We start from the raw sequence: 20335 nt of genomic DNA, 5'->3' as shown, positions 1-20335 counted from the left end.
TGATCGCTCCATGACAGTATATTAGTTATGTCCAGAAACTGTGTTTTATTGACAACTGATGTGTCTGGAATGTTTATTGGTATTTTATTTTTCCTTCTAATATGCATTTGCATTTTTCCAAGGATTTATTGCCAAGTCGTTTAATGTGCTGTACTTGATTGATGGTCTATTGGAGGGAAGTCAAGGAATTAAGGGATGGTAATAAAAGTAGAACTGGTCGATGCAAAAGGCAACATACTAGAAATGTTGAAAACTACTTGAGGACTAATTCAACCAACTTGAATTCGATGAAAATATGCTGTACAAGTTTTACAGTCTTCCTCAGTTCATACTGTCCATTGATAACAGTGCTGTGACTGATGCAACTGTGCTTTGTTGCATATTTGGAGAGTACTTCTCTTCTGTATATAAATCATTGGATGAAGAGCAGCTGTGAAAGGATTAAAGAATTGGGATAAATATACATCTTAATAGATCTGAAACATTCCTTACTTAACAATTTATGCTCCCCAGTCCGCTAAGGAGAACCTTATTATTGTTATGATTAACCTAAAAGACGCTCAGCCTGTGGGATTGATGGCATTCCTGTATTTATTATCAAAGGTATAACATATATAATTCCTACATATTATCCTATTCATTGTTCAGATTTAGTTAATGTTTAGAACAGTTTTCTTCCCTTTGGAAAATTGTTAATATGCAGATTCCAATTAGTCTCCAAACTCTAATTTTAGAGAAAGTTCTATACATTGGATAAAGAACTAAAAGGGTTATATGTAATTTTATTTATAAGAGAATTTGCAATTTTACCTATCCAAATCAGCAACTTTGAGTTGTTAAACTGCCATATTCTGGTATTCCATTTTACCCATCTTCACTTCCTTTTTATGTCCATCACACACTGATCTTACACTTGAGTGACGAAATAACCGTCCCGGGACTGCGAAACGCCGCTGTACGCTGCGATCTAGTAAAAGTGGGTTGTTTACGATCGTCGCTCCTACAACGCAGCCAGCTCGCGCTCGCTCAAGTAAACCGCTCCATTTAATCTAGTACACTAGTAAATATCGCCAAGACCGATCACCGGGAGTCGTCGCGATTATACTTGCGTGATTCTCGCTCACGTATGTACCAGGCCTTACGAAAGAATCACGGAGTGACGCATGTTAATTCGTTTAATCGAAAGTTATAGAGATTTTCACGGTTTGTACATTACAATCGCGACGTTTTCAAGTTTTGTTCACGGTGAACGAAATTCACGGCTTATTCCCGTTTGGGTGGGGCCCCTGTTTTCAGTACGGTATGTATGCATTTTGTCTTGCAGAATCCTTCCTGATTTTAATATAATTTAGTGTTGTTTCATTCAGGTTATGGGTTCAATCTTTATGTTGTGTAGCTTGTTAAGAATCTTGACTAGTTAATTACATATGGTATGTAATCTTTTTTACGGCCTTACAAGAAAAGAAAACATTAAATACCAATTCCTAAATGTTTGGTTCTTGTAACACCTAAAGTATAAATGAATAATTCTTTTATTTGTGGATGAATTTGTGACAAAATTAGAGCAAAATTAGACAAAAAGGTGGTTCCTGATAAATGCAAAGTTTAAAAAGACCAATTTTACATATTGTGGTTTCTAGCATTTAACCACATTAAAAATGTTCTTTCTTTCCTAAAGCTGACATGTCTTGAACTATCCTTTTATCCTTCCATTAAAGTCGTCTTTTAAAGAAACATCCGAATGTACAAAGCATATTTTTACTGACCTCACCAGGAATCATGCACCTGACCTATCAATTACAGAAATTAAACTTTACTGCAGGTTATGAATCAGATTGATAAAATAATAAACCACTTTATTACTTTGTAACACATTGATTGGATGCTACATTGATCATAATCATATGCAGTGCAAATATGTTGAATAATTTGCTATAGTATAGTATATAGTTCAATGGAAATACTAGACTTTGACTAGCATAATACTTAAGTAGATAAAATTTAAGACAATTAATTGGATAGGTACTGTTTCCAATAAAACTTAGTTATGCATCAAGATACATTCAAGTAGATTAAATGCATTATGGACATTGTAACAGATAAACTGTAACTAGGCCTATAACAAAAAAATACTTAAATTTCTAAGTCTAACAGTTTTGCAAAAAGTTTTCCTTGCATGCTTATCATTATCTAAATATGACATTTAATATAATATCATAATGAATAAAACATACTACTTTAAGTTTGGCTTGCAGACACATTATTGTTTTCTATTGTAAAATGGTGCCCAAGGTTGGGCGCCAAATGAAGGTTCCATAACCAAACTTTGCAAAGAATGACGGGAGATGCCATACATGCTTGTTGCAGCAATCACACAAACTACAGGAGTACAGAGAGATACAGACACTACTTCAAAAAAATTGTTCAGTGATTTTTTTTTCAAAAGATAAAAGATACAACATATAGACTAGTAAACAATACCAGCTCAATCAAAGATAATTTACTTGTATAGAGGTTGTTTTCTCTTGCATGAATAAAAATCCATTGTACATATTATACACAGATCAATTAAAAAGTCTAGAAAGTGATAAATTTTGTCTTAGAACTGTGACCCATTTCACTAAGTAACATGAAGGATAGTTTTTGTTACAACTGGTTTTGACGAAAGTCTCAATCAAATGTGCTATGGTTGCATTTTTAAATATCTTACCTAGTAGTTTCGGTTTTTCTACACTTCTGTTATTGCAGGTTTACTCTACTTGAATGAAACTCAATCAGGACTAAATTTGTCTTGTGTTTGAATTCCAGTATAAGCATTCCAAGTTACTTGGTCACTCCTATACAGGTTGAAAAACTACTACAATTTGAACCTAATATGGAAGCTGGACTAGACAATATACCTTCAAGTGTCCTCAAGCAATGTACTCATGCATTGGCCCTTCACTTGGCAATTTTCTTTTATGACATTTTACCTAATGACATTTTTCCTACCAATCTCAAACAGTTACTTGGTACCAATTTTCAAATCTAGAAACCAGGGTGATGTTTCAAACTACAGGCCAATTGCTATACATCCCACCATGGTCAAGTCTTTGTGTCAATTGTTCTGGACAAATTGACGTCTGCGTTAAAAATGTTATTAAACCTAAACAACATGGATTCCATAGTGGAAAATCAACAGTGAAAAATCTAATTGTTATGGAGGATTACATACTCTCTGCTTCCAGTATGATGTGCAAGTTGACTGCATATATCTTTATTACTCTAAGGCGTTCAACCAGATATGCCATACCTTGTTGCTTGCTAATACATGATGATACACACTGATGCTTTGGATAGAATTCAGTTAAGGTTGGTACAACTGGTTGGGACATGCTTGAGCGTTCATTATTCTGAAGTACTAGTTAATGAACTTCAACTCTTCTTTGGACCTAAGACTCTTGATCAGCGAAGATTAATTCTTGATCAATTGTTCCTCTACGATTTGCTAAATTGACATCGATTACCCACAGATTCTAGACTCCACTGACTTTAAAGTGCCAAGAGGAACTAGATCTAAGAGTCTCTTGATTCTAGCCCATTACTTATGATCAACACGTATTCCTATGTCTTCTCAACGACGCCAACAAGCTGGGAAGCAATGCTGACATCTTCGACCAGTCGATGAGAGCCTACAGAGTGTCTCAGATGCCATCTGAGGTCTTATTTTTCTTTTTCTCTTTCCTCTGTTCTTTAGTTGCTAAATTTTTCTCTCTTTTGATAGAGTGAGATATGTATTCATCACTGTCTTTTTACCTGTTGTTTATTGTTGTTGTTACATTTATATTTATTTTTTCCTGCTTTTGTTATTATTTTTTGTTCTTAGAATATTTTTACTGTTCATTAATTAGTTTATTGATTAAATGTTATCCTATTTTACATTAAGTAGTTTTTACTAAATTATAGCAGCTCCACCCCTACATGTCTGTTATTTTAATTTTTTATTGTTGTTAATTACTATATGCATTTAAGCTTCTCTTCTGGTTGTTACTGATTACCTTGTTGCAAAAATATTTAATTTATCGTTGTTAAGTTTGAACCTGTTTTATTTGTTAAATGTATATTCTGCACAATATTGTATCAAGTCTATATAATGGGAAACCCCTGAAAGAAATGTACCCATCATGTAACAGAATGAAATTCTGGATAGTCTGATCACACATGCATGACAGAGCAATGTAGAATTTATACAAACCTATAGAAGTCAAGTGGTTTGGTGTGGGCAAATCTGTTTATTGGAAATTGTCATATAACATCCATACTTCTTTAGGCTACTCCTAAAATGGCTACTCGATCATGGCCATACCAATTATGAAGTTTTCACACTCTTGAAAGGGTTAAAAACCATTATATTGAAAAACCATTGAATATTAAGTTAGGCTAGGTTTCATACAAAAATCTTAACTCGTACAATTTGTACAATTAACTAGGACAATTTAAATTAACATCACAAGTCATCCTACTTACTTTACATTTTACATTCGGTTGGACTAACTTGGAGATTTCTATAAGATTTAATATGTATATTGAAAAAGAAATAGTCTACAGTAACATACAATAACTTTTTTATTTATGTTTTAAATAAGAATAAAGGAATATAGCGTGGCCCATTAACAAATATAAGAATATTGTAGCCTACTACATTTAGACAGTTACAAAAAAATATATAAATTTCCTTGCAACTAGAATAACTTTTAGTTAATTTTGTATTATAATGATAAAATTTAAAAATATCACAGAATGATTTTTATATTACACATTATTTTATTATTTACAAAATAACTATGTAGTCCACGAAATTGAATAATCACCGTCCACAGTGATATGAAGGAGCGATATGTCAGCTTAGCCTACTAAGTGACCTTGAGTGCCAATAAGTAACATGTAACTGTTTTCGAGAACTCTAAAAAAATAATGTCTTCTGATGTTGGAAAAGGTTATTTGCCATGAAATGTTTGAACTAGTTTTCTTCAAATAGTTTAAACACAGTTTTAGTCATTTTTAATTTATTAATACTGCGTTTTTAATACTTATAAAGTACACGGTATTATCATCGACTTAAAACTATTAGCTAAACTTACCACAATCATAAACCAGAATTATTATTTATTAATCCACACTACTTCAGAAAGTAAACTCGTATTCAACATTATTCACTAATCACTGGAGGAGAATAAACTAAAATATTAAACATAGTTACGATGGACACAGAGCTGTGAAACAGAACACTAAGCCGACACCGACATCCAAATTTCACGTAAATGAAAAAAAAGAAGCTCAGAGTTTGAGATGACGATGACAGGGTTACCACAAGTCGTTGATAAAATGCCCTCGCGAGCAAAATGCTTAGTCTAGTATTCAATATGCTTTACGTTAAAAATTACATCTCATTACTTAGGGCGTATGCTGGGGTGTTGGCAGAGCAGCACAGACAGGCAGAGCAAGGAGAGCAGGAAAATTGTAACAGCGAGGACAGTTAAATGAAGACTGTCATAATGTACAGTGATTTATCATAATTCTGAAATTGTTTATCTTGTAATACTGTATCGCATATCAAAATGGAGAATTATAGTGTATTGCAAACTGAATCCAAAAAAAAAAAATAAACTAAGGGAGTTTAATGACAAAATTTGTAAAATAATTTATTTAACTGAAATTTAAAAAAAAATTGTCTTTAACTGAGATGAACTGTACGGCACAAGTAGTGAAAAATCTCTGTCTAGAACACAAACTGTAGTAGGCTCACGCAGTGAGGGTGAGGGTGAGGGGGAGTAGAAGGGATGAGGGGTATAGTGGAAGGGTAGGAGGAGAGAGAAGGGGTGAGTGTGAATGAGAAGTGGTGAGGGGGATTGAGAGGGATGAGTGGGGAAGGAGAAAGGAGAGAGAGAAGGGAGAGAGAGAGAGAGAGAGAGAGAGAGAGAGATAGAGAGAGAGAGAGAGAGAGAGAGAGATGTGCTGGGGCCGAAGCCCCTCGTTCCCACCTCCACCCCTGACACAAGTCTGTGACTTATTTGCCAGACCTCTTGCCTTCTCCTCTTCTTTCTTCTCTTCGGGCTTCGGCCACTTAATCCTCTTCTCGACACTCTTGCTTGTGTCTAGCCTAACAGCACGTCTCCCCTCATCTCACCGCCCCTGTGCGATGAGAATCATCGGGATACTAATTTCTCTCTTCCGAGCTTTTAAACTCTGTTTCCCTCTTTTTTTATTCCAATCCTTCTTGTTGTAGTTCGGAGCTCTTTAATAGTCTCTTCATCGAAGTCAAAGTTGGCTTTTCTCCATTGTTGATGCTTCGATGTCATCACCTGCCTGACGTCTCTTCTTTCCTCCTCAAACAGTTAACATTCCATGAGCACGTGGTTTGCAGTCTCCAGCTCTCCGCATTCACACCTCTCCTCCTCCACCAGGTTAAATCTCTTGAGGTTCGCATTGAGAGAGAGAGAGAGAGAGAGAGAGAGAGAGAGAGAGACGTGCTGGGACCGAAGCCCCTTGTTCCCACTTCCACCCCTGACACAAGTCTGTGACTTATTTGCCAGGCCTCTTGCCTTCTCCTCTTCTTTCTTCTCTTCGGGCTTCGGCCACTTAATCCTCTTCTCGACACTCTTGCTTGTGTCTAGCCTAACAGCACGTCTCCCCTCACCTCACCTCCCCTGTGGGATGAGAATCATCGGGATACTAATTTCTCTCTTACGAGCTTTTAAACTCTGTTTCCCTCTCTTTTTATTCAAATCAAATCAAATAAAATCTGTTTTATTGCTAAGACAATAATACATCGTATGGCAAACGTCAATTAATAATAATATCCTAAAATTTCGTTTTTTTGGAGTCTAATAACTCTTTGGAATTGAATGTTAGCGCAATCTCCCCAAAGGATCACTCCATAGGCCAGGTGGGGGTATATCAAGCCATAATACGCCGTAATCAGTACCTGACTCGGGCAGTATTTTGCTAAAGACCTCAGAACAAAGATGCCTGAGCAGATTTTGGTGCAAACATGATCAATGTGCACATTCCATGTCAGTCCTCGATCAAGGAACATTCCAAGGAATTTTGAAGTGTAGACTTCGTCCAGTGTGGAGTCAGCCATCAAAATGGCAGGTCCGCACTGGTTGCCCGCAGTGCGGAAAGAACAATTTAAAACGTTGGTTTTTGAAGAGTTTATTGTGAGGTTGAGGCTGTTGAAGTATTGGACACAGTTGTTGATATCAACAAAAGCCTGTTGTTCCAAAACTTCGCTTGATCTTGCATTGAAAAAAGAGTCGTATCATCTGCAAACTGCACTGTTCTTCCATGCAGAAGCGATGATTCTATGTCGTTGACATAAAGCAGGAAAAGCACAGGACTGAGGATAGACCCCTGGGGGGCTCCATATCTAAGATCTATTGGTTTGGATGATTTATTTGATATCTGGACAACTTGGGATCTGTGGCTTAGAAATGGGCTAAGCAATTTAAAAGGCACGCCTCGAATGCCGTGGGACTCAAGTTTGTCGAGCAGTATATTGTGGTTAACGCAGAGAGAGAGAGAGAGAGAGAGAGAGAGAGAGAGAGAGAGAGAGAGAGAGAGAGAGAGAGAGAGAGAGAGAGAGAGAGAGAGAGAGAAGAGAGAGAGAGAGAGAGAGAGAGAGAGAGAGAGAGAGAGAGAGAGAGAGAGAGAGAGAGAGAGAGAGAGAGAGAGAGGAGAGAGAGAGAGAGAGAGAGGAGAGAGAGAGAGAGAGAGAGAGAGAGAGAGAGAGAGAGAGAATTTAAAACCTTTACACAATTATACAACACACATGAAAAAGTTAAACTTCACAATTTATTTTGAGTATTCAACATTATTGAAGTATTCAACTATTCATTCTGTTTACTAAATATAGATTACAATGGGGCTTTATAAAACTTATGTCTAAGCTGATATCATCGACCTGTAAGTCAATTTCCGGCAATTAAATTATAATAATGGTCACAATACAACTCTTTTTTTCATTATAATTCCGTCGCTCAAATAACATATTATTTAGTGTTTCGAGTCTACCTCTTTTGACCGTTTGCAGGTCAAGCTCACCTTACCGGAATTTATTCTGTGGTCGCTGGTGTAAAGGGCTCACGTGTTTCTGCTATGCTAAATTTTATACAAAAAAAGTCGAAAATACAGCACACGCACAGTACCTATTCCTTCCTAGCAGGCAGCTGTTTTGTGTTTATTACTATCACTGAGACACTACCACTCACTCTTGCTAGATAGAAATAAAATCATTCAAGATCTAAATATGTCAAGAATTATCAAATGATTTAAAAATATAAAATAACTATTTAGTCACACAAAGATCGAAAATTGATAATTAGAAGCCATGGAGCCAAAAATGGGTTTTTGGAATCGTGTAAGTTAGGATTAGTATTTCAAATTGTCTTGAATTTCACACAATCCCTACAGGTCGTGGTATAGGCAAGATAATTTTCTGAGGTTATTTGATGTTTATTGAAGGATCTAGAGCTGGTAAAACACTAAATGTACCCAATTAGTACTGTAGGTTAAGTTACAACTTACCTTTATGTTATACACTTTGCTGTAATAACAAATTCTTTAAAGGAATTTCTAACAATTTAAGATAGTGTTATTCTTATTCATTAGAATAAAAATATTTCAAAATGTATCCAGTTTAATTTTTCTTAATTATTTATTTTGTAACATCCAGGCAAGGTTACCAATAAATAGTAGATTCCTATTAAAACTAATCAAAACCAAATAGCCTTGATCCTTTTAGTGCAGGAGCACAAAATAGGGTTTAAAAAATTAATTCCTAAAAATGTCAGGCCACTACTGAAGTACTGAAATATCCCTAAAGTCCAAGTTTCTAAAATAATTTTTGTTTTTATTGTGTAAAAATCAATTGTTTAATATAAATAACAATGTTTAAAAATATAGTTGTAAACAACAAAAAACAGGGAGACTTTAATAAGTGGCCTACACCCGTTATTCGGTTGTTGGACAATTCAATATATTATCCAACTTCGATATGTACAAATTGTACACAATATAAGTTTTAATAAAATACAGAAACAACAAGAATCTCGTACATTAAATTTAAAAGAACTCAAATTTAACACTACGGTTACAAAACCAACTATGGCCTAGACTTAGATATCAAAGAACAATATTAATAACTTGCCCAGCTATATATCAATGAGTAACCGCTTTTGTGAAATGGAGGAAAGAATTCTCCCCATGGATTACCAGGAGCCAAACCTACATGTTTGAAGCCTCTTAATCAAATCTCGTCACTTGTGACAGATATCTCACATATATTGTCCTCATTCATCGCCATTTTCAAAGTCTCAAAAGATTAGTTACTTCTTGCTATTAGTGCTTACATTAAAATTACTATAACTAATAAGTTGAAATCATATGGTAAGTGAACTAAATCGTAATATTGAATTATTCCTTCGGATAAAAACAACCGAATAACAAGTGTAGGCCGATTATTAAAAAATCTATCCCAAAAAACTCACTAGTTTCTATAGGAAAGTTTTATCACTTGCTAAAAAATGTAAGAAGAGGGGTGCAGTATAATAAGTGGCAACCACCACAATGAAATCAATACCAAATTATCAATTAGAAATAGTTGACTATCAAATCCAAAACGTATTCAAGTTATAGTTATAGTTATTTATAATTAATTATTAACAGCTCTTTGTAATGTATTGAATAACAATATTGTTACAAATTCATTCAAAGTCAAATCATTTGTATGGTATTTGAGTAATGGCCAAGTACAATGGCAATGTACATTTCTTATTTGTTTCACAAGCTATCAGTCAAATTTATCCTTCAAAATGATAACTAAATATTACATTTTTGTTTGTTGCATTTTATAAATACAAATAACCTAGATATTTATTGATCATTAAATTATTATACTTTTAGATGTAAAAACAATTGATCTATACTGTAATATGAAATGCCTTAATTCTGCTCAACATTTTGGTTTCGATAGTTTAATGAATATCGATGATTTGATTATGTGGTGGTGACAGTTTATTATACTGTAATCAAGAAAAGTTTTGGTGTATTAGAGTAAGACTAAAAGTATTGTATGCCTTCGCAAGAAAAAGTAAAGTAGCTAGTAGTTACAAGTAGTCGTTTGCCACATGTTCAGGCCCTGTAGAGCGAGAAACAGAGGTTTGAAACACAATTTTCTTGTTCAGAAAGAAATTTCCTACAGTAAGGGTGCTCACATTTTTCGAAACAAAATTTGTTTTAAAAGAGTGTATTATATATATTATATACTGTATATATAAGAAACAATATATGATATATTGTAGTTGCTCTTTTGTTTTTTTTATCTTTTATAGAGCATTTTATATTTTGAAACAAATTATTTTGAAATTGGAAGAGCCAAAAATGTTCTATTAAATTATATGAATAAGTCAGTTATAATATTCTATTTTATAAATTATATATTTTGTCTTCTGCGCTTATAACTATCAGGCTGCATATGTAGTGTTGTGCTTGCAATTGTGGAATCACTTATAACAAGTTCAGGTTTAACAATAAATATGGGTATTAAAATAAATGTAATTACAATATCCAACCAACAAGTTATTTGAGTTCATTAAAATCATTCCAATTAGTTGGGCCTTAGTGCCAATTAATTCATTACATTATAAGGAATATTGTTATTATATATACTGCTTACAAAAAGAAGAAAGAAATTACATTTCTTACATCTAGAAGAATGGTAATTTGTTGTTCAGCTTCTCTACAGCAAAGTAAAGGCTTCTCTAGATGTAGACTGGCTGTTGGCTGTTGAAAATGTTCATACAGACAGGTATTAATGAACGAAAAATTCCTCCACAAGAAAAATGTTTTTAGTGTTAGTGAAATTTCTGTTAATTACTTACTTAATCCGTCTGAAAGTTTGAGTGATTTCAGACTATGTTTCTTGATTTGTTTTTTCAGCTTAATTTGTTTTTCTTTGTGTATAAGTAATACAAAATTTCTTTTTAGGTGCAAACTAATATTAATAATGATGTATTGCTCACTAAAAATGTGGCAAATATGTAAATAACAACTTTCAATCATGGCTCTCAGTAAGTGTGTGGACCAAGAAATAGTAACAGTTAAAACTGAGTACAATGAAGATTTCAATTATGAGGTAATATTTCTTATTTCATTATTGCTTATTAAGTGTATATGTAAGCCTTTCGACCCACTGTAAAAAATGTACAAAAATCCCAGCCTAACTTACTTGTAAGAGATCTGTTAAGAATTCCAGTACTATTTTGCCTGTTTTGCAGATCTTTACAATTTTTTCATTTTACTTATTTTTCAGCCATTTTACTTAATTTAAAGATTTTCTTTTCTTTTTATTCATGCAATAAATTATACATAGTACAAAATTAACTTAGATAAAACACTTTTTTCTTAAATTTGGTGAAGTTGTCTCCATTAGAGTCATACCCTTGATGTTCACATTTTTGAACAGCCTCCAGATGAGTATACATAGGCCAAGTACTATGTAGGTTTCTATACAGGTTGGAAACATACTCAAATGTAGGCTACACCTTAAAATTTTGACATTGATATCTGCAACAGAAAAAAAGTGGTGGCTTCTGACAGCAATGCTTAGTTTAAACGCTGACTATCAATAAAATAACGTTTCTTTCTGTTAGAGATTTTAATAATTATTGTTATTTTTTATTTAATTGTTGCAATATAACAATAATGGTTATAAAATTTATTTTTATGATGTTTTAAGTGATTTTCGTTGTAATGATTATTATTTTAAATATGTTAAGCTCGTATTATTTGATCTGCGGCAGCATGTACTGCCATCAAATGTGTCAGTGTGCATTGGTGTCAGTAGCCAAAATTTTTTTTATTGCAAATATCAACACCAAAATCTGAAAATACACTTTTTAATACACATACATTCATACAAATTGGCTAGCGGATGTATACTCATTTTGTATCTGTTCAACAATGTAAATACCTTCAGGGGACAGAGTATAAAAACAGTAAGCTATTACAAAATCTGTATGTAGTATATAAGTCTAACTAAAATTAGCAACCACATAAAATTCCATCACATCTTTTATGTACTACTTGTGTTGTGCAGTAAATTTGGTTTTATAAAGTGGTTTATTCTTACCAGTATAGACTTGTAGGAATACGTTTGGTTTTATGTATATACAATAATTCTGTTATCAAGTTTGATGATGGCTAATTCATTAGAACACATTGATTAATTTTTTTTGGGTACGCTTAACCTAATTTCTTAAGTTTCTTTTTTATACCTGAAGAGATTATAGTTCAATCCTCAAAACATAGTGTTCTGTTTTTGCTACATGCAAATTTCAGAAATCCTGTTATGCTTTTAAATAGGCCTAACATCAAAGAATTATATGAAAATAAATATAAACATGCAAAGAATAATTTAAAATAAACTAACAATCATTCACACCAGTTGATGAAGTTGGCTTTAAACTCGTTATGATGTCTTGGATCTCATCAGAAATTGCTGGGGGTGAAATGAGACCAATTCTTGTTCTATAGCTGGTTTTAGATGCTGAATAAGAAGGGGTAGTTTTCTGTGAAGAGTTAGATTTAAGAGTTTCTTCAGCTATGGAGAAGAATAATACTCATTGAAACAATCAGCAATCATTTTTGGGATTTCAACAATTTTGTTTGAAACGTTCAGTTTCCAGGTGATTTCTCTTGGTCCATCACACGCTCTTCTTTCAGAGTTTACAATGCTCCAGATAGCCTTGCTTTATTGGAAGATTCTGAAATTGCCTTTTCACATTCGGCTCTTCTAGAGGATTTAAATTTTAGATTGTAGGATTTCTTCTTACGACTCGCTTCCAACCTGTTGCACTCTCTTCCAGTTAGCAAGAATTTGTTCTGGGCTTGAAGAAAGCTGGCATTTAATATATCCACATCTGGGTTATACTGGAAAGATCTTTGTCCTGGGTGTTTAGACCATTATGTATTTTAAGGACAAGATGCATCTAGTGCCAATGTAAATTATTTGATGAGGTCTGAAAGAGATTCATTTACATCAGCGGTTTGATGGATAAAGACCCATGATTCCTTGGCCAGTAGTGTCTTCAACTGCAACAGGTTGCTATCACTTAATTGTCTGAGAGTGGAGATTGGCTGAGTTTTAGTCTTAACAGGCAAGTTGAGAGTGCAAAGCTGACCGCTGTAGTCGGATATGTGTTCGTGAACCACCTTGATATTAAGTTGTTTTGAGTTTAGATTGCTGCAGACGACATCAATAGATAACTTTGAGGTACTGGTTGTACTTAGAGATATTGTTTGTTTATAATAAATAAAAATAACGGAGCTTCATACTTACTTTTTTATTTACTATATTCTATATGTTATGAATTGAATTGAATTTTCACCATTTTATACTATGTCAAACTAAAAACAAATAAAAAAAGTAATTCAATATTTTGTTCTAAGAATTAAAAAGTTTTACATAATAGCACAGGTGTATTTTTAATTTATAAAATTATTTTAGTTTAGTATGATTGTTGTCTTTTTTACTCATTTGACAAAGCACTTTTCCACTCTGAAAATCAGTGAATCTCTTCCACAAATTGGTATTCCTTCTACACAATTTTAAGTAATATAACTAAAATCGTCTGATTTTGATTATTGATACATACAATAACCCAAACAACTTAATAAATGAAGGAGTTAAATATAATAAGGAAATAAAAGTTCAAACAATATAATTACTTTTAATTATTACTACAGATACTGTTTTTCATTCATGTTTTAGGCTTGTAGTTTGGCAGGAGGAAGTGATGTAGATATTACAGAGGAGCAAATTTTGGATCAGTTTAAAGAAGAAAAGACAGAGCAGTCTAAGGATGTTTTGCAGTTAGGAGATGATACTTCTGAAGACTTTATCGAGAAAGAGAGAAATGACACATGTTCAGAAGTAAGTAGTCCTAATTTCCAAAAACTACTACAGCTAAGTTTGTAAAATATTTTAGAATTAATTTATCTTATTAGGCTGGTGGATCCCTCTCTTATTAATTCCTTAACAGTTTATTAAAAATATCCAAAAATCATACTGATTTGTTGATATTTTAGTTTTTTTTTTTTTGTACAGGCGGTTTTTTAATTAGGATTTTTTTTGGATAGTAAAAAACTTTTCAGTAGCTTTCTTATTTTTAAAGCTATTTTTGCATTTAAACTAATCTTGTTTGATAACTAACTGTTAACACAACAAATTTTCAGTATTTTTATTAAATTATATTCCAACAAAATTTTCCAGTTTTGTAACTTATTACAATTTATTGAAGACGGCTGTACTAAAGGTAATTGCTTTTTCACTTACAACACTGGTAGTATTATGTGGGTAGCATTCTCTCACAAACACAAGTACACGCAGCAGATCAGTAGGAATCTATCTGCGGCAATTATATATAATAATGACCTAGAATTATATGGGACAACTTCTTTAGTAATATTTTTATGAATAAATCAGGATAAATGCATTGTAACAAAATATTATATCAGTAACTCAATTTTGTTACATTTATATAAACAAAATATATCACAAACCGTTAAGAAGTAAAAGTAAAGAAGTTAAAGTGGGTCAAAATAAATTAAAGTATATTTATTCAATGAATAATTTTAAAATTCATTTATAATTGAATATCATTTAGTATATTCATTTTAAAAATTTGATCAATTTTATTTACAAAAATCACCAATTGTGAAGCATCTTCTAAAAATTTCACATAAACCAGCAAAACATTTTTATTTAGCCTTATAAAGTAAGATCTAAGTGAACACTTAAAATACATTAAGTGGCCATAAAATATTGATAAAGTTAATAAAAAAAGTTTAAATTAGAAAAGTGTTTAGGACAGTTTGATTTATTAAAAGCATAATCTTAACATAACATAACATATTTTTCAGTTGTATTAGTTACAAAGCATAAACAAAACGTTACAAACCTTGTAATTATCAAAAGTTTGAATTGTCCAATGTCTTTAAATGGATACATGCAAAATTTGAGCAATATGTATGTAAGGGTTTTAAAGCAAATATGTTTTATACGTTTTAATAAAAAGATATAGATCAATGTTGAATGTCTCTTACAAGAACATAGCAATATATTGTATGTTGAACTGTTTTCATAAATAAATAAATCTTTATTGTCACAAACGTTTCACAATATAGCACAACTATAAAACAGATGACATTGTCAAATATAACCTACACTACTCTTGTGTCTTGGATGAGTAAATCCAAACAACAAAACACACACAATACATACAACAATACATTAAACACACAAAACAGCTAGAAAATACACAATAAAACAGAGTATTAATTGACTTATAATAGGAAAGCAATTATTACGTGAACTTATAGACCTACTTAAAAATATAAAAATAAAAATTAACAAGCAGTAATATAGTACTTAGAATTAAAAAAAACTTCATTTAAAAACTTACTTACATTATAATATATTTTTTTAAAGTAACAACTCCTTAATGTTATCTCTGAGTGCGCCTGAATACATTAATTCCTAAAACCTTAAAGTTAATCTATTGAAAAGTTTTTTCCCCATGTAGGATGGTGTCTTTTCCAGCACTTTCAGATGATGTCTGGGGTATTGAAAATTAGTTTTATACCTAGTATTATGATTGTGTTTATGGCTTTCATTACAAAGGTTGTCGTAATCAGACTGCACTATTAGTAGGGTTTTGAAAATTATTAGGCTTGGTACAGTTAAAATGATTCATTAAAGATAGGCTTACAAGAAGCCTTCCAAGGTAAAAATGTCAATATTCTTAAAAATTTCATCTGTCTGTTGAAAACCCCCAGAACTCATTCCTGTACTGAAGAGTTGAATAAAAATAAGCATAATATATAATTAAACGTGTTTTTAAATCTATGGTATGTCTCAAGCTATTTGAAAGCATGTTGAGTTTAATTTTTTTTAATAGTTTCAATGCACTTAGTCTAATTGAAATGCAAATCTAGTTCTAGCCCCAAAAATTTGGTGTTTTTACTCATAGAAAATCTCTGATAATTCTAAATCACTAAAATAATGATTTCTTGATTGAGGAGTAAACAATTTTACCATTTTAGTTTTTTCTGGGTTTTAGTTTCAGTTCATTTGCTTCAAACCATTCCTTTAATTTAGTTATGGTTTCAATGATTTTAACTTTCAATTTGTCATTATTCTTTTCCTCTCTTTGATTGTAGAAGTAAGTTACAATGATGTATTAAAACAAAGTGTTGATTTTTATAGGTTGAAAATCATGAAGATGGAGATTACTACTGTACCTCAAAGACCTCATGTACTGATACGGTTGATTCGGGTAAGATCGTTTGCAAGGTATGTCGAAAGGCCTTCTTCTCACAGACAACTTTATCTGTACATATGCAACGGACTCACACACAGGAAAACATCTATGAGTGCACAAGATGTGACAAAGTTTTCACAAGTCGTGTGTCTCTCAAGTTACACCAAGAGGTACACTCGGCAGATAAACCCACCTTCTGTGAGGTCTGTAGTAAGACTTTCAGCTGCATTAACAACCTCAGAATCCACCAACGCCAACACACAGGAGAGAAACCTTTCCGTTGTTCTGTCTGTGGCAAGCGCTTCAGTGATGGTAGTGGTTACCGGAAACACCAAAGAGTACATACGGGTGACAAGCCTTTTGCATGTAGTTTGTGTAGTCTTAGGTTTAAGCAGACTACGTCTCTCAGGAAACATGAGAAAACTCACTTTGGATGTCGGCCGTTTCATTGTGATATCTGTAAAAAGAGATTTTCTGAAAAATATGCCCTTCAACGTCATCGGGTAGTTCACACAGGTGTGAAGGCATTTTGCTGTAACATCTGTAATAAGTCAGTGTGCGACCTTAACACTCTGCGGATTCATCAGAGAATCCATACTGGAGAAAAACCTTACTTTTGCGAATTATGTCAAAGATACTTTAGGGATGGTAGTGGATTTAAGAAACACAAACGGGTTCATTCGGAAGAGAGACCTTTCCAATGTGATTTGTGTAAAAAAACGTTTCGTGTAAAAAGTAGTTTACGATCACATTTATTGAGTCACTTGGAAATTAAACCATATCCTTGCAAAATTTGTCATAAAACCTTTGTTAGTCAAAATTATCTTAAAAAGCATGTAAATATGCACAAGGGCATACTAGATTTTGTGTGTGATATCTGTAACAAAGCTTGTACTACTCCCAGCAACTTGAAACTTCATTTAAAAATACATTCCGATGAAAAACCTTTTACATGTGAGATATGTAAAAAGTTCTTTCGTGATGTTGCATCTTTAAAGAAACATTGTCGAACTCATACAGGAGAACGCCCGTACGATTGTAAATTATGCGGGAAGGCGTTTTGCAAAAGAGAAAGTCTGAAGTCACATGTACGAGCACATGCTGGTGAAATCCCTAATCCAGTGCACTGTCCTATTTGTCATAAATTATTCCGTCATGCTACAAGCCTCAAGGCGCACTCTACCATACACACAGATACCAAGCCGTTCATATGCACACTCTGTCCTAAAAGTTTCCGTCAAAAATGCAATCTAATTACCCATGAGCGAGTACACACAGGAGAGAGACCCTTCATCTGCCATGTTTGCTACAAGCAATTCTCTCAAAGTGGCAATCTGAAAAAGCATTTATTAAACCATAATGTAGGAAATTGAGTAAGTCTGAATATACTAGTTACCACTTGTCTTACCAAGAATAGTTTAGTTAGTGGCCAAATGGCATCATAAGTTGTTTTAGCATTTGTTATTTTCTTAAACTGTTTTATTGACCGAGTTAAAATGATTACTTTCTAATTCCAAAGATAGAGATTTATAATTTAAGTATTGTTAATTATATTTTGTTTAATAGACTGATTATTTTTAGGATTTGAGAAAGAGCTCCAAATGGTATAATAGGAGATTTAGAGCTCTAACAAGATGTTTATTTATAATCAGTTCCTTGTTTTATAAACACCATAATGTTACTGCATTATACTAGTCCAAACAATCCTAAAACTGTGTTTTTATGTTTGCATAATTTTATGTTCATGTTATGTTTAAAAGGTGTAGATAGATTTTTAGTGTGTTCTTAGAATTGGGCTTAGTTAGTACTTAAAAGTATAAAGTACTTGTTTTAGAATATCGTTTTGTGTTATCAGTCCAAAGCACTAATTAGTACTGAAAAACTTTCTTAGGTTTCGTTTTAAACTTCATGCAAGACAGTTATATGCATTTTTTGTTAAAAGTTGCTTAATTTTAAAGTTTGTATGTAACAATGTTTCCATTTTTATTTGTTGTATCTTTAAACAAGTATCAAGTTCTAATTATTTTTTATGAAATCGAGTTTCATTAATTCTTGATGAGCTTTAAAATACAGTTATAGTCATATACCAAAGTCAGTTACTAATACTAATATTAGTATGTAAATGATTGTTGTCAAAATATGCTCAAATAATTCATGGCTGTAACTACATCTGTATTTTTTGTTTCTCTCTGTGAACTGCGTGGCTCCAGGTCTTCCATTAGTGTAGATCATAAAAATATATTTCATTTGTTTAGAGCACAACAAAGTCAACATATACCATAACAATAGTTCTTAAGTAACCTCTGTAAAGTTAAATTTAGAAAAAGTCATGATATTAATATATTTAAAAAATTATGCATCTCAATTGTACAATACAAAGATGTCAAAAATTGTGGTCCCTCACTTACAAGGTAATAAATTGTTTGTATCATTTATATTCTGTACAATAATTATGTAAGTAAAGTTTTTATGTAACAAGATACTTTTCATTTGTTTTGTTTTATTTTCTAAAAATAAAAGATTAAAAGGTTTATTTAGTCTCTATAATTGAAATGTGAGCTCAACCAGATCTCTTAAAACGATATAATTATTAAGATTTAAACCAAAATTCAGTTTGAACAAGGACAAGTCAGAGTTTACGTGTGTAACATGTAAATGATTGTTGACCCTGAATGGTTTCTGATGTAATATTATATTACATCCTTAGCAATATTAAAAAATTGTGACTCTAAAATCTTCAGTGAAACATTCACATGAATTTGTATTTATAATGCTAATTTAACATTACACCCGTGTTAAAAATGTTAAAAGCAGAGCCCAGACGTGCAACTGGTAGCTCACTCTCTAAATATAAAGTTTTAAGGTAAAAATTGCTTTAAATAAGAAAATTATTAAAAAAAAAAAATACTTCAGTGTGTTCTACTAAAAACACTGCCTGTGCCAAAGTCAGAACTTTAAAAAAAAATCATCAAAGCAACACATTTTTGGTATTTTGTCCGTTAAGATGTTAAAATAGTATTTTACATTAAAACCATATTTCAACAATGTTTACAATTTTTGTTAATTTTTTAAAATGAACAAAAATTGGTAGTAAAGTAATATTAGGTACTAATCATTAGGTAGTAAAGTAATATTTCTTATACTTTTGGTTTAAAATCCTCTAAGAGTATAATTTACTACCAAACAAATCACAACTGATATATTTATCTCTATAAGCGAATATACAGTGATTTTTTAAACAAAAACTGGCCACACCTGGGCACATCTGTCGGATTTGTTATGACTGCACGTTAATAATTATACAACATTCTAATTTTCAAGAAACCTACAACAGTAAATGGGGCCACATTTTCATGATAGTAATAGCAATATGGTTAAGTTATTAATTTAAGTTGTAGTTGTAATAAACCTTCATGTACAAATATAACTTGCCAACTTTATTTTGAGAAATGTGCCATAAGCTATGTGATATGTTTTATTAAATTCATAACATATTGCCAGTTCAGATTTGCGTGTTAAGTTAACTTGTTTTTATGTAGAAAACAAACATAGGCTTATGTTTTAAATTTAGAGAATAATTTTAATTTGTTTTACCGTTCTAGTCTAGAAGTGATATTTGGTTGTGATGTTTACACTAGCAAAGGTGGTTTTCTTTATAATTATATTTTCAGTATTTATTTAAACTCATCTTACATGTGAATTAAACTTTGAGACCAAAACAACTTAGTAGGAGTTCAATTGATAAACACGTTTAAATTACATAATAGAATGTATTGTTATTCAAAAATTCAATTCTTACCATAAAGGTAAAATAAGAGTCTTGAAATAAAAAAGTTTGGTCATGGTATAAATGTTATTATTTCCTTCTAAACTTTTCAGTCTAGACCAGTAACTTCAGCCTTATACACAATTTTTTTAGGTAAAAGCCTCCAAAATATCCAATTTCGGTAGCGTTATATACCTGGTCCGACCCA

General features: G+C 32.2%; 2 protein-coding genes across 2 annotated transcripts in view; one reads left to right on the top strand and one right to left on the bottom strand.

Moving 5' to 3' along the window:
* Positions 1-5312, bottom strand: part of LOC124361227 — a 91809-nt gene extending 86497 nt beyond the window's left edge. Inside the window, exon 1 of the mRNA XM_046815270.1 lies at positions 5121-5312. The gene's annotated coding sequence lies outside the window, so the exon portion shown is untranslated. The remainder of the gene's footprint in view (positions 1-5120) is intronic.
* Positions 5313-8203: 2891 nt separating this feature from the next.
* LOC124360331 (zinc finger protein OZF-like) lies at positions 8204-18845 on the top strand. Its single transcript, XM_046813867.1, has 4 exons — positions 8204-8398; positions 11026-11173; positions 13811-13972; positions 16307-18845. The coding sequence occupies exons 2-4, from the start codon at positions 11099-11101 to the stop codon at positions 17732-17734; spliced, it is 1665 nt and encodes a 554-aa protein (XP_046669823.1). The 5' UTR covers positions 8204-8398; positions 11026-11098; the 3' UTR covers positions 17735-18845.
* Positions 18846-20335: the final 1490 nt, after the last annotated feature.

This window comes from Homalodisca vitripennis, chromosome 4 (assembly GCF_021130785.1).
Source record: "Homalodisca vitripennis isolate AUS2020 chromosome 4, UT_GWSS_2.1, whole genome shotgun sequence".
NCBI lineage: Eukaryota > Metazoa > Arthropoda > Insecta > Hemiptera > Cicadellidae > Homalodisca > Homalodisca vitripennis.
The sequence above is the reverse complement of the archived record's forward strand: the minus strand, read 5'-3'. Positions and strand labels throughout refer to the sequence as shown.

Bases quoted from the DNA above. Each gene is read 5' to 3' on its own strand.
- LOC124360331 (XM_046813867.1), top strand. From the start codon at position 11,099: ATGGCTCTCAGTAAGTGTGTGGACCAAGAAATAGTAACAGTTAAAACT. The intron at 11,174-13,810 runs GTAATATTTCTT...TTCATGTTTTAG, and splicing joins ATGAAGATTTCAATTATGAG to GCTTGTAGTTTGGCAGGAGG. The intron at 13,973-16,306 runs GTAAGTAGTCCT...TGATTTTTATAG, and splicing joins GAAATGACACATGTTCAGAA to GTTGAAAATCATGAAGATGG.